The following is a 14,758-nucleotide window of genomic DNA, read 5'->3' as shown; positions in this document are numbered from 1 at the left end:
TTCCACAGACTGGGAGCGACTGGTCTCCTATTATTCTATCCATTCATTTTCTACCGCTTGTCCCTTTAGGGGTTGAAAAGGATTAGCAAATCATTGTATTTTGTTTTTATTTACAAATCCCTGGTTTTGGGTTTTGTACTACAATTGTTGTTTTCCAGGTTTTTGGGCGCGGGAGGTGGGCAAAATGATCGGATTCGAGCACCCTACCATCCCGGTGCACCACCAGTACGTGGTGACGGCGACAGTGCCGGAGGTGAAGGCTCTGAAGAAGGAGCTGCCAGTCATCCGAGACCTGGAGGGTTCCTACTACCTCCGCCAGGAAAGGGACGGCCTCCTGTTCGGACCCTACGAGCAAATGGAGAAGATGGTCCTGCAGGACTCTTGGGTCAGGGACGGAGTACCCCCCGGTGGGTTTCCCCAGCTCGGTCGATCGGTTCACAACTGGCAACTATTGAAACCTTAAATCCAACTTGGGTCTGCAGGTTTTGGCAAGGAGCTGTTTGAGTCGGACCTGGACCGGATCATGGAGCACGTGGAGATGGCCATGGAGATGGTCCCCGTGCTTAAGAAGGCCGACATCATCAACATCGTGTCCGGCCCCATCACCTACACCCCGGACCTGCTGCCCATGGTGGGACCCCATCAGGGGGTCCGCAACTACTGGACCGCCATCGGATTCGGGTACAGGTTCTTCTCTCAATGTCAAACGCCCCAGTCCGTCCGCATGGCTTTCACGTGTTGCTCAGGTACGGAGTCATCCACGCCGGCGGGATCGGCAAGTTCCTGAGTGACTGGATCACCAGCGGCGAGCCTCCCTACGACCTCATCGAGTGTGACCCCAACCGCTACGGCAAGTGGGCCGACGTGCCCTTCATGTGCGCCAAGGCCAGAGAATCCTACGGCTTCAACAACGTGGGTAAGAACAACTGATGTTGACCTCCAGCTCCGAGGTTGGAGCCTGCCCAACACTAGTCCGCCCCAGACAGTCACACCAAGACCACCAGAAAGGGTTAGACAAAAGTAAGCCACACTAGAAAGTGTTAGACAAAAGTAAGCCACACTAGAAAGTGTTAGACAAAAGTAAGCCACACTAGAAAGTGTTAGACAAAAGTAAGCCACACTAGAAAGTTTTACACAAAAGTAAGCCACACTAAAAGTAAGCCACACGAGAAAGTATTAGTCAAAAGTAAGCCACACTAGAAAGTTTTACACAAAAGTAAGCCACACTAGAAAGTTTTACACAAAAGTAAGCCACACTAGAAAGTGTTAGACAAAAGTAAGCCACACTAAAAGTAAGCCACACGAGAAAGAGTTAAGACAAAAGTAAGCCACACAAGAAAGTGTTAGACAAAAGTAAGCCACACTAAACGTAAGCCACACGAGAAAGTGTTAGTCAAAAGTAAGCCACACTAAAAGTAAGCGACACCAGAAAGTGTTAGACAAAAGTAAGCCACACCAGAAAGAGTTAGACAAAAGTAAGCCACACCAGAAAGTGTTAGACAAAAGTAAGCCACACTAAAACTAAGCCACACTACAAAGTGTTAGACAAAAGTAAGCCACACCAGAAAGTGTCAGACAAAAGTAAGCCACACCAGAAAGAGTTAGACAAAAGTAAGCCACACTAATAGTAAGCCACACCAGAAAGTGTTAGACAAAAGTAAGCCACACCAGAAAGAGTTAGACAAAAGTAAGCCACACCAGAAAGAGTTAGACAAAAGTAAGCCACACCAGAAAGAGTTAGACAAAAGTAAGCCACACTAAAAGTAAGCCAAATCCAGAAAGTGTTAGACAAAAGTAAGCCACACCAGAAAGAGTTAGACAAAAGTAAGCCACACCAGAGAGAGTTAGACAAAAGTAAGCCACACTAAATGTAAGCCACACAAGAAAGTGTTAGACAAAAGTAAGTCACACAAGAAAGTGTTAGACCAAAGTAAGCCACATGAGAAAGAGTTAGACAAAAATAAGCCACACGAGAAAGTGTTCGACAAAAATAAGCCACACTAAAAGTAAACCACACAAGAAAGTTTTACACAAAAGTAAGCCACACTAAAAGTAAGCCACACTAGAAAGTTTTACACAAAAGTAAGCCACACTAAAAGTAAGCCACACTAGAAAGTTTTACACAAAAGTAAGCCACACTAGATAGTGTTAGACAAAAGTAAGCCACACTAGAAAATGTTCGACAAAAGTAAGCCACACTAAAAGTAAGCCACACAAGAAAGTGTTAGTCAAAAGTAAGCCACAATAAAAGTAAGCCACACAAGAAAGTGTTAGACAAAAGTAAGCCACACTAGAAAGTGTTAGACAAAAGTAAGCCACACTAGAAAGTGTTAGACAAAAGTAAGCCACACTAAAAGTAAGCCACACTAGAAAGTGTTAGACAAAAGTAAGTCACACAAGAAAGTGTTAGACAAAAGTAAGTCACTCTAGAAAGTTTTACACAAAAGTAAGCCACACTAGAAAGTGTTAGACAAAAGTAAGCCACACTAAAAGTAAGCCACACTAGAAAGTTTTAGACAAAAGTAAGCCACACTAAAAGTAAGCCACACTAGAAAGTTTTACACAAAAGTAAGCCACACTAAAAGTAAGCCACACTAGAAAGTTTTACACAAAAGTAAGCCACACTAAAAGTAAGCCACACTAGAAAGTTTTACACAAAAGTAAGCCACACTAAAAGTAAGCCACACTAGAAAGTTTTACACAAAAGTAAGCCACACTAGATAGTGTTAGACAAAAGTAAGCCACACTAGAAAATGTTAGACAAAAGTAAGCCACACTAAAAGTAAGCCACACAAGAAAGTGTTAGTCAAAAGTAAGCCACACTAAAAGTAAGCCACACAAGAAAGTGTTAGACAAAAGTAAGCCACACTAGAAAGTGTTAGACAAAAGTAAGTCACACAAGAAAGTGTTAGACAAAAGTAAGCCACACTAGAAAGTTTTACACAAAAGTAAGCCACACTAGAAAGTGTTAGACAAAAGTAAGCCACACTAGAAAGTGTTAGACAAAAGTAAGCCACACTAGAAAGTGTTAGACAAAAGTAAGCCACACTAAAAGTAAGCCACACAAGAAAGTGTTAGACAAAAGTAAGCCACACTAGAAAGTGTTAGACAAAAGTAAGTCACACAAGAAAGTGTTAGACAAAAGTAAGTCACACTAGAAAGTTTTACACAAAAGTAAGCCACACTAAAAAGTGTTAGACAAAAGTAAGCCACACTAGAAAGTGTTAGACAAAAGTAAGCCACACTAAAAGTAAGCCACACTAGAAAGTGTTAGACAAAAGTAAGTCACACAAGAAAGTGTTAGACAAAAGTAAGTCACTCTAGAAAGTTTTACACAAAAGTAAGCCACACTAGAAAGTGTTAGACAAAAGTAAGCCACACTAAAAGTAAGCCACACTAGAAAGTTTTAGACAAAAATAGCAACACTAAAAGTAAGCCACACTAGAAAGTTTTACACAAAAGTAAGCCACACTAAAAGTAAGCCACACTAGAAAGTGTTAGACAAAAGTAAGCCACACTAAAAGTAAGCCACACTAGAAAGTTTTACACAAAAGTAAGCCACACTAGAAAGTTTTACACAAAAGTAAGCCACACTAAAAGTAAGCCACACTAGAAAGTTTTACACAAAAGTAAGCCACACTAGATAGTGTTAGACAAAAGTAAGCCACACTAGAAAGTGTTAGACAAAAGTAAGCCACACTAAAAGTAAGCCACACAAGAAAGTGTTAGTCAAAAGTAAGCCACACTAAAAGTAAGCCACACAAGAAAGTGTTAGACAAAAGTAAGCCACACTAGAAAGAGTTAGACAAAAGTAAGCCACACCAGAAAGAGTTAGACAAATGTAAGTCACACTAAAAGTAATCCACACAAGAAAGGGTTGGACAAAAGTAAGTCACACAAGAAAGTGTTAGACCAAAGTAAGCCACATGAGAAAGTGTTAGTCAAAAGTAAGCCACACTAAAAGTAAGCCACACAAAAAGTGTTAGACAAAAATAAGCCACGCTAAAAGTAAACCACACAAGAAAGTGTTAGAGATAAGTAAGCCACACTAAAAGTAAGCCACACAAGAAAGGGTTAGACAAAAGTAAGTCACACAAGAAAGTCTTAGACCAAAGTAAGCCACATGAGAAAGTGTTAGACAAAAGTAAGCCACACTAGAAAGAGTTAGACAAAAGTAAGCCACACAAGAAAGTGTTCGACAAAAGTAAGCCACACTAAAAGTAAGCCACACGAGAAAGTGTTAGTCAAAAGTAAGCCACACTAAAAGTAAGCAACACCAGAAAGTGTTAGACAAAAGTAAGCCACACCAGAAAGAGTTAGACAAAAGTAAGCCACACAAGAAAGTGCTAGACAAAAGTAAGCCCCACTAAAAGTAAGCCAAACGAGAAAGTGTTAGTCAAAAGTAAGCCACACTAAAAGTAAGCCACACCAGAAAGTGTTAGACAAAAGTATGCCACACTAGAAAGAGTTAGACAAAAGTAAGCCACACAAGAAAGTGCTAGACAAAAGTAAGCCCCACTAAAAGTAACTCACACGAGAAAGTGTTAGTCAAAAGTAAGCCACACTAAAAGTAAGCCACACCAGAAAGTGTTAGACAAAAGTACGCCACACTAGAAAGAGTTAGACAAAAGTAAGCCACACCAGAAAGAGTTAGACAAATGTAAGTCACACTAAAAGTAATCCACACAAGAAAGGGTTGGACAAAAGTAAGTCACACAAGAAAGTGTTAGACCAAAGTAAGCCACATGAGAAAGTGTTAGTCAAAAGTAAGCCACACTAAAAGTAAGCCACACAAAAAGTGTTAGACAAAAATAAGCCACGCTAAAAGTAAACCACACAAGAAAGTGTTAGACATAAGTAAGCCACACTAAAAGTAAGCCACACAAGAAAGGGTTAGACAAAAGTAAGTCACACAAGAAAGTGTTAGACCAAAGTAAGCCACATGAGAAAGTGTTAGACAAAAGTAAGCCACACTAGAAAGAGTTAGACAAAAGTAAGCCACACAAGAAAGTGTTCGACAAAAGTAAGCCACACTAAAAGTAAGCCACACGAGAAAGTGTTAGTCAAAAGTAAGCCACACTAAAAGTAAGCAACACCAGAAAGTGTTAGACAAAAGTAAGCCACACCAGAAAGAGTTAGACAAAAGTAAGCCACACAAGAAAGTGCTAGACAAAAGTAAGCCCCACTAAAAGTAAGCCACACGAGAAAGTGTTAGTCAAAAGTAAGCCACACTAAAAGTAAGCCACACCAGAAAGTGTTAGACAAAAGTAAGCCACACTAGAAAGAGTTAGACAAAAGTAAGCCACACCAGAAAGAGTTAGACAAATGTAAGTCACACTAAAAGTAATCCACACAAGAAAGGGTTAGACAAAAGTAAGTCACACAAGAAAGTGTTAGACCAAAGTAAGCCACATGAGAAAGTGTTAGTCAAAGTAAGCCACACTAAAAGTAAGCCACACCAGAAAGTGTTAGACAAAAGTAAGCCACACTAGAAAGAGTTAGACAAAAGTAAGCCACACCAAAAGTAAGCCACAAGAGAAAGTGTTAGTCAAAAGTAAGCCACACTAAAAGTAAGCCACACCAGAAAGTGTTAGACATAAGTAAGCCACACTAAAAGTAAGCCACACAAGAAAGTGTTAGACAAAAGTAAGCCACACCAAAAGTAAGCCACACAAGAAAGTATTAGTCAAAAGTAAGCCACACTAAAAGTAAGTCACACCAGAAAGTGTTAGACAAAAGTAAGCCACACCAGAAAGTGTTAGACAAAAATAAGCCACACTAAAAGTAAACCACACAAGAAAGTGTTAGACATAAGTAAGCCACAATAAAAGTAAGCCACACGAGAAAGTATTAGTCAAAAGTAAGCCACACTAAAAGTAAGTCACACCAGAAAGTGTTAGACAAAAATAAGCCACACCAGAAAGTGTTACACCAAAGTAAGCCACACAAGAAAGTGTTAGACAAAAATAAGCCACACTAAAAGTAAACCACACAAGAAAGTGTTAGACATAAGTAAGCCACACAAGAAACTGTTAGACAAAAGTAAGCCACACTAAAAGTAAGCCACACAAGAAAGTGTTAGACAAAAGTAAGCCACACCATAAGTAAGCCACACCAGAAAGTGTTAGACAAAAGTAAGCCACACCAGAAAGTGTTACACCAAAGTAAGCCACACAAGAAAGTGTTAGACAAAAATAAGCCACACTAAAAGTAAATCACACAAGAAAGTGTTAGACAAAAGCAAGCCACACTAAAAGTAAGCCACACAAGAAAGTGTTAGACAAAAGTAAGCCACACTAAAAGTAAGCCACACCAGAAAGTGTTAGACAAAAATAATCCACACAAAAAAAGTGTCAGTAAAAAGTAAACCACATCACAGGCATGAATAAATCCAATAAGTCAAACCAAAGTAACTGTTGGTGTGTGTAGTGGGTTACCCCAAAGAGGAGCGCTTCGCCGGCCGACCGACGGAGCGTGTGAGTGGTGTGTACCACCTGCTGAAGGACCAAGCATCTATGGGCTTCCACGCTGGCTGGGAACAACCTCACTGGTTCTACAAGGAGGGAGACCACACACAATACAAGTACGACACACAATACAAGTACGACACACAATACAAGTACGACACACAATACAAGTACGACACACAATACAAGTACGACACACAATACAAGTACGGGAGATGACACACAACACAAGTACGGGAGACGACACACAATACAAGTACGACACACAATACGAGTACGACACACAATACGAGTACGACACACAATACGAGTAGGACACTCTCAGTGTTGTGTGCTCGTCAGGCCCAGTTTCAGGCGTACCAACTGGTTTGGACCAGTGGGCCGTGAGTGCCAGCTGGTGATGGAGAAGGTGGGCGTGATAGACCTCACTCCTTTTGGCAAGTTCACGGTGAAGGGCAAGGACTCTTACCAGCTGCTGGACCGCCTGTTTGCCAACACCATGCCCAAGGTAGGACAACACCACATACACTTGCTTTTGGCCTCATTCCCGTGAGAATCCTGCGAGTGATGTTGATTAGATGACCATAGTAACTAATTACATGACCGTAGTACCTAATTAGATGACCATAGTAACTAATTACATTACTATAGTAACTAATTAGATGACCATAGTATCTAATTAGATGACCATAGTAACTAATTAGATGACCATAGTAACTAATTACATTACTATAGTAACTAATTAATGACCATAGTAGTGAAGTGAAGTGAATCATATTTATATAGCGCTTTTCTCTAGTGACTCAAAGCGCTTTACATAGTACCTAATTAGATGACCATAGTAACTAATTACATTACTATAGTAACTAATTAGATGACCATAGTAACTAATTATATGACCATAGTAACTAATTAGATGACCAAAGTAACTAATTAGATGACCATAGTAACTAATTAGTTGACCATAGTAACTCATTAGATGACCAAAGTAACTAATTAGATGACCATAGTAACTAATTAGATGACCATAGTAACTAATTAGATGAACATAGTAACTAATTAATGACCATAGTAGTGAAGTGAAGTGAATCATATTTATATAGCGCTTTTCTCTAGTGACTCAAAGCGCTTTACATAGTACCTAATTAGATGACCATAGTAACTAATTACATTACTATAGTAACTCATTAGATGACCATAGTAACTAATTATATGAACATAGTAACTAATTAGATGACCATAGTACCTAATTAGATGACCATAGTAACTAATTAGATTACCATAGTAGCTAATTACATTACCAAAGTAACTAATTAGATGACCATAGTAACTAATTAGATGACCATAGTAACTCATTAGATGAACATAGTAACTAATTAGATGACCATAGTACCTAATTAGATGACCATAGTAACTAATTAGATGACCATAGTAACTAATTATATGAACATAGTAACTAATTAGATGACCATAGTACCTAATTAGATGACCATAGTAACTAATTACATTACCATAGTAACTAATTACATTACCAAAATAACTAATTAGATGACCATAGTACCTAATTAGATGACCATAGTAACTAATTAGATGACCATAGTAACTAATTAGATGACCATAGTACCTATTTAGATGACCATAGTAAATAATTACATTACTATAGTAACTAATTAGATGACCATAGTAACTAATTAGATGAATATAGTAACTAATTAGATAACCATATTATCTAATTAGACGACCATAGTAACTAATTAGATTACCATAGTAACTAATTAGATTACCATAGTAACTAATTACACTACCAAAGTAACTAATTAGATGACCATAGTAACTAATTAGATGACCATAGTAACTAATTAGATGAACATAGTAACTAATTAGATGACCATAGTACCTAATTAGATGACCATAGTAACTAATTACATTACTATAGTAACTAATTAATGACCATAGTAGTGAAGTGAAGTGAATCATATTTATATAGCGCTTTTCTCTAGTGACTCAAAGCGCTTTACATAGTACCTAATTAGATGACCATAGTAACTAATTACATTACTATAGTAACTAATTAGATGACCATAGTAACTAATTATATGACCATAGTAACTAATTAGATGACCAAAGTAACTAATTAGATGACCATAGTAACTAATTAGTTGACCATAGTAACTCATTAGATGACCAAAGTAACTAATTAGATGACCATAGTAACTAATTAGATGAACATAGTAACTAATTAATGACCATAGTAGTGAAGTGAAGTGAATCATATTTATATAGCGCTTTTCTCTAGTGACTCAAAGCGCTTTACATAGTACCTAATTAGATGACCATAGTAACTAATTACATTACTATAGTAACTCATTAGATGACCATAGTAACTAATTATATGAACATAGTAACTAATTAGATGACCATAGTACCTAATTAGATGACCATAGTAACTAATTAGATTACCATAGTAGCTAATTACATTACCAAAGTAACTAATTAGATGACCATAGTAACTAATTAGATGACCATAGTAACTAATTAGATGAACATAGTAACTAATTAGATGACCATAGTACCTAATTAGATGACCATAGTAACTAATTAGATGACCATAGTAACTAATTATATGAACATAGTAACTAATTAGATGACCATAGTACCTAATTAGATGACCATAGTAACTAATTACATTACCATAGTAACTAATTACATTACCAAAATAACTAATTAGATGACCATAGTACCTAATTAGATGACCATAGTAACTAATTAGATGACCATAGTAACTAATTAGATGACCATAGTACCTATTTAGATGACCATAGTAAATAATTACATTACTATAGTAACTAATTAGATGATCATAGTAACTAATTAGATGAATATAGTAACTAATTAGATAACCATAGTATCTAATTAGACGACCATAGTAACTAATTAGATTACCATAGTAACTAATTAGATGACCATATTATCTAATTAGATGACCATAGTAACTAATTAGATGACCATAGTATCTAATTAGATTGTCATAGTACCTAATTAGATGACCATAGTAACTAATTAGATTACCATAGTATCTAATTAGATGGCCATAGTAACTAATTAGATTACCATAGTAACTATTTAGATTATCATAGTATCTAATTATATGACCATAGTAACTAATTACATTACCATAATAACTAATTAGATGACCATAGTAACTAATTAGATGACCATAGTAACTCATTATATGACCATAGTAACTAATTAGATAACCATAGTATCTAATTAGACAACCATAGTAACTAATTAGATTACCATAGTAACTAATTAGATGACCATATTATCTAATTAGATGACCATAGTAACTAATTAGATGACCATAGTATCTAATTAGATGGTCATAGTACCTAATTAGATGACCATAGTAACTAATTAGATTACCATAGTATCTAATTAGATGGCCATAGTAACTAATTAGATTACCATAGTAACTAATTAGATTATCATAGTATCTAATTGTATGACCATAGTAACTAATTACATTACCATAGTAACTCATTAGATGACCATAGTAACTAATTAGATGACCATAATAACTAATTAGATGACCATAGTTACTAATTAGATGACCATAGTAACTAGTATATCATGCAAAAGTGCAGATTGCAACCATTGAAAGACTTGAAAGGTCATTAGCTAACAATGGAGTCAAGGGGGGCTCTCTATTTTACCCACAAAGCTCTCTAAAGAGCCATCTAGAACCCGCCAACAATCCTCTATTTACAAATCGTCCCCCGAATGTTAACCAAATGTTAGCTATCTTGTTATTATAAGCGCTAACGCAGAACAACAATTTTTTTTTACAAGCTCATCGCTGGGTCTCGTCTCAGCTCGTCAGAGTTGTTCTAGATTATAAATCATGCCTCTCGTCTGGATAATGGGTTGGAATTGGGGGTTAAATCACCCAAAAATTACTCCCGGGCGCGGCCACCGCTGCTGCTCACTGCTCCCCTCACCTCCCAGGGGGGGATCAAGGGTGTTGGGTCAAATGCGGAACATAATTTCACCACACCTAGTGTGTGTGTGTGTGTGTGTGTGACAATCATTGGTACTTTAGCTTAATTTCGCAGTGAATGTAGAAGTTGTTCACCTGTGACATTCAATGTATGCCCGGGGATTGGGTACAAACACACAACAACCGAAGACGGTGTCTGCAGGCTCAGACTTTTCCTATCAACCCTCCGCGTGGATTAGGATGAATTCTTCATCTAAACGGGAAGATATAAATAAACACGCCACCCGTCTTTATCCCGGTGAGAGCAGACATTGTACAGTAAGTGATTGTTTGATTACGTTTGTGTGTCAGTAAAGCTGGATCAGCTTCTAAAACTGGTAGCTCACTCTCCTTGTGTGTTTTGTAGGTGGGCCAGACTAACATCAGCCACATGCTGACCCCCTCTGGCAGGGTCTACGCCGAGGTCACCATCACCCAGTTGGCGCCCGGAGAGTTTTTGCTCATCACCGGCTCCGGGTCGGAGCTGCATGACCTCAGGTGACTGCATGGAAAGTCTTCTAATCGTCAGGACTTGGAGGCAAACCATGTTTCCTGCGTTACTAACGGAACAAGAACTGCTCTGGCAGGAACAGCATGTACTCAATCCAAGATCCGCGCTGAATATAAAACTCCTGCGGTCATTTCTGTCCACTTGTAACCTAAAACCTGGCGGAAGATCCGAATACGCCTGGAAGGAGCAAGGAGCCCAATCAAATCCTGCATTTCAAAATTCCTCAGCCCAGCCGAGGCCAGGAGAACGAGACCTGACCCGGTTTGTGTGGCGCACTCTAGTGGCCATTAGGACGAACTGCATAGCTGGCTGATTAGCGGCACTCATTTGCAGGTTTAAAATAGAATATGTTTTATTCATGTTAAAATTTACGGCAGCTAGCGATTAGCGGCACGAGCTTGCATGTTTAAAATAGAAACATGAGTAATTATATTCATGTTAGCATTTAGCATAGCTAGCGGTTAGAGACATTAGCTTGCAGGTTTAAAATAGAAAACATGTATGTTTTATTTATGTTAGCATTTACCATAGCTAGCGGTTAGAGACATTAGCTTGCAGGTTTAAAATAGAAAACATGTATGTTTTATTTATGTTAGCATTTACGATAGATAGCGATTAGCGACACCAGCTTGCAAGTTTAAAATAGAAAACATGCATGTTTTATTTATGTTAGCATTTACGATAGATAGCGATTAGCGACACCAGCTTGCAAGTTTAAAATAGAAAACATGCATGTTTTATTTATGTTAGCATTTATGATAGCTAGCGGTTAGAGACATTAGCTTGCAGGTTTAAAATAGAAAACATGTATGTTTTATTTATGTTAGCATTTACGATAGATAGCGATTAGCGACACCAGCTTGCAAGTTTAAAATAGAAAACATGCATGTTTTATTTATGTTAGCATTTATGATAGCTAGCGAATAGCGGCACTACCTTGCAGGTTTAAAATAGAAAACATGTATGTTTTATTTAGGTTAGCATTTACCATAGCTAGCGGTTAGAGACATTAGCTTGCAGGTTTAAAATAGAAAACATGTATGTTTTATTCGTGTTAGCATTTATGATAGCTAGCGATTAGCGACACCAGCTTGCAAGTTTAAAATAGAAAACATGCATGTTTTATTTATGTTAGCATTTATGATAGCTAGCGATTAGCGGCACTAGCTTGCAGGTTTAAAATAGAAACGTAAGTAATCATATTCATGTTAGCATTTACTATAGTTAGCGATTAGCGGCACAAGCTTGCAAGTTTTAAACAGAAAATGTGTATGTTTTATTTATGTTAGCATTTACTATAGTTAGCGATTAGCGGCACTAGCTTACAAGTTTAAAATAGAAACGTGAGTAATTATATTCATGTCAGCATTTACCATAGCTAGCAATTAGCGACATTAGCTTGCAGGTTAAAAATAGAAACATGAGTAATCATATTCATGTCAGCATTTACCATAGCTAGCGATTAGCGGCACTAGCTTGCAGGTTTAAAATAGAAAACATGTATGTTTTATTTATGTTAGCATTTATGATAGCTAGCGATTAGCTGCACTAGTTTGCAGGTTTAAAAAAGAAACATAAGTAATCATATTCATGTTAGCATTTATGATAACTAGTGATTAGCAGCAACAGCTTGCAGGTTTAAAATAGAAAACATGTATGTTTTATTTATGTTAGCATTTACGATAGCTAGCGATTAGCGGCACTAGCTTGCAGGTTTAAGATAGAAACATGAGTAATTACATTCATGTTAGCATTTACCATAGCTAGCTAGCGATTAGCGGCACCAGCTTGCAGGTTTAAAATAGAAGACATGTATGTTTTATTTATGTTAGCATTTACGATAGCTAGCGATTAGCGGCACTAGCTTGCAGGTTTAAGATAGAAACATGAGTAATCATATTCATGTTAGCATTTACCATAGCTAGCGATTAGCGGCAACAGCTTGCAAGTTTAAAATAGAAAACATGTATGTTTTATTTATGTCAGCATTTACCATAGCTAGCGATTAGCAGCAACAGCTTGCAGGTTTAAAATAGAAAACATGTATGTTTTATTTATGTTAGCATTTACAATAGCTAGTGATTAGCGGCACTAACTTGCAGGTTTAAAAAAGAAACATAAGTAATCATATTCATGTTAGCATTTACCATAGCTAGCGATTAGCAGCACTAGATCGCAGGTTTAGAATAGAAACATGAGTAATCATATTCATGTCAGCATTTACCATAGCTAGCGATTAGCGGCCCTAGCTTGCAGGTTTAAAATAGAAACATGAGTAATCATTTTCATGTTAGCATTTATGATAGCTAGCGATTAGCGGCACCAGCTTGCAGGTTAAAAATAGGAAGCGAGCGGGGATGAAAATAATGATGTTTTCTCCTGCAAACTTGAACGCCACACAGGTGGATTGAGAGCGAGGTGGCGGCGGGCGGCTACGACGTGGACGTGGTGAATGTGACAGACAACATGGGTGTGATGGGCATCGCGGGGCCAAAATCCCGCAAGGTCCTTCAGAAGCTGACAGAGGAGGACATGAGCGATTCTGGGTTCAAGTTCCTGCAGTGCAAGTCCATGCAGTTGGCCGGCGTGCCGCTTCGGGCCATCAGGATCTCTTACACCGGTAATGAACACCTCTTTTTTCTCCTTTTGGACCAAACACTCAACTCTTACATGCAACATAGTCAAAGATCATCTATACGACAAGAGCTAGTGCATGCCAGTCATATATCCTTCATGTAGCAAGAGCTATTTGTTGTTTCTAAGCACCTGTTACAGTCAAAAATAATTTATATCTGCATCACAAAAGAGTGCTGTGATAATCAAAGATCCTCTATTTGACAGGAGTGCGAGTCAAAGATCCTTAATGTAACGAGAGCTATTTGTTGTTTTTAAGCACAAGTTACAGTCAAAAATACTTTATATCTGCATAACAAAAGACTTCTGTGATGATCAAAGATCCTCTATTTGACAGGAGTGCTAGTCAAAGATCCTAAATGTAACAAGAGCTTAATGTTGTTTTTAAGCACCTGTTACAGTCAAACACTATTTGTTGTTTTTAAGCACCTGCTGCAGAAACAGTCAAAGATCCTCTATATGACAAACACTGTCTGTTGTTTTTAAGCACCTGCTGCAGAAAAAGTCAAAGATCCTCTATATGACAAACACTGTTGTTTTTAAGCACCTGCTGCAGAAACAAATCAAAGATCCTCTATATGACAAACACTGTTGTTTTTAAGCACCTGCTGCAGAAACAGTCAAAGATCCTCTATATGACAAACACTGTTGTTTTTAAGCACCTGCTGCAGAAACAAATCAAAGATCCTCTATATGACAAACACTGTTGTTTTTAAGCACCTGCTGCAGAAACAGTCAAAGATCCTCTATATGACAAACACTGTTGTTTTTAAGCACCTGCTGCAGAAACAATCAAAGATCATCTATATGACAAACAATGTCTGTTGTTTTAAGCACCTGCAGCAGAAACACATGTCAAAGATCCTCTATATGACAAACACTATCTGTTGTTTTTAAGCACCTGCGGCAGAAACAGTCAAAGATCCTCTATATGACAAACACTGTTGTTTTTAAGCACCTGCTGCAGAAACAGTCAAAGATCATCTATATGCCAAACACTACCTGTTGTTTTTAAGCACCTGCTGCAGAAACAGTCAAAAATCCTCTATATGTTAAACACTGTTGTTTTTAAGCACCTGCTGCAGAAAAAGTCAAAGATCCTCTATA

The 14,758-nt window shown here is 37.7% G+C and overlaps 1 protein-coding gene across 1 annotated transcript in view; it reads left to right on the top strand.

Moving 5' to 3' along the window:
• dmgdh (dimethylglycine dehydrogenase) overlaps positions 1 to 14,758 on the top strand; it is a 53,085-nt gene that overhangs the window by 19,865 nt on the left and 18,462 nt on the right. Inside the window, exons 6-12 of the mRNA XM_061966286.1 lie at positions 159 to 407; positions 483 to 681; positions 747 to 916; positions 6,430 to 6,583; positions 6,810 to 6,975; positions 10,874 to 11,004; positions 13,420 to 13,637. Of these exons, the coding sequence (XP_061822270.1) occupies positions 159 to 407; positions 483 to 681; positions 747 to 916; positions 6,430 to 6,583; positions 6,810 to 6,975; positions 10,874 to 11,004; positions 13,420 to 13,637 (1,287 nt within the window). The remainder of the gene's footprint in view (positions 1 to 158; positions 408 to 482; positions 682 to 746; positions 917 to 6,429; positions 6,584 to 6,809; positions 6,976 to 10,873; positions 11,005 to 13,419; positions 13,638 to 14,758) is intronic.

Source organism: Nerophis lumbriciformis, linkage group LG11 (assembly GCF_033978685.3).
Source record: "Nerophis lumbriciformis linkage group LG11, RoL_Nlum_v2.1, whole genome shotgun sequence".
Lineage (NCBI taxonomy): Eukaryota > Metazoa > Chordata > Actinopteri > Syngnathiformes > Syngnathidae > Nerophis > Nerophis lumbriciformis.
Note: the sequence above shows the minus strand (reverse complement) of the source record. Positions and strands in the feature narration are given on the sequence as shown.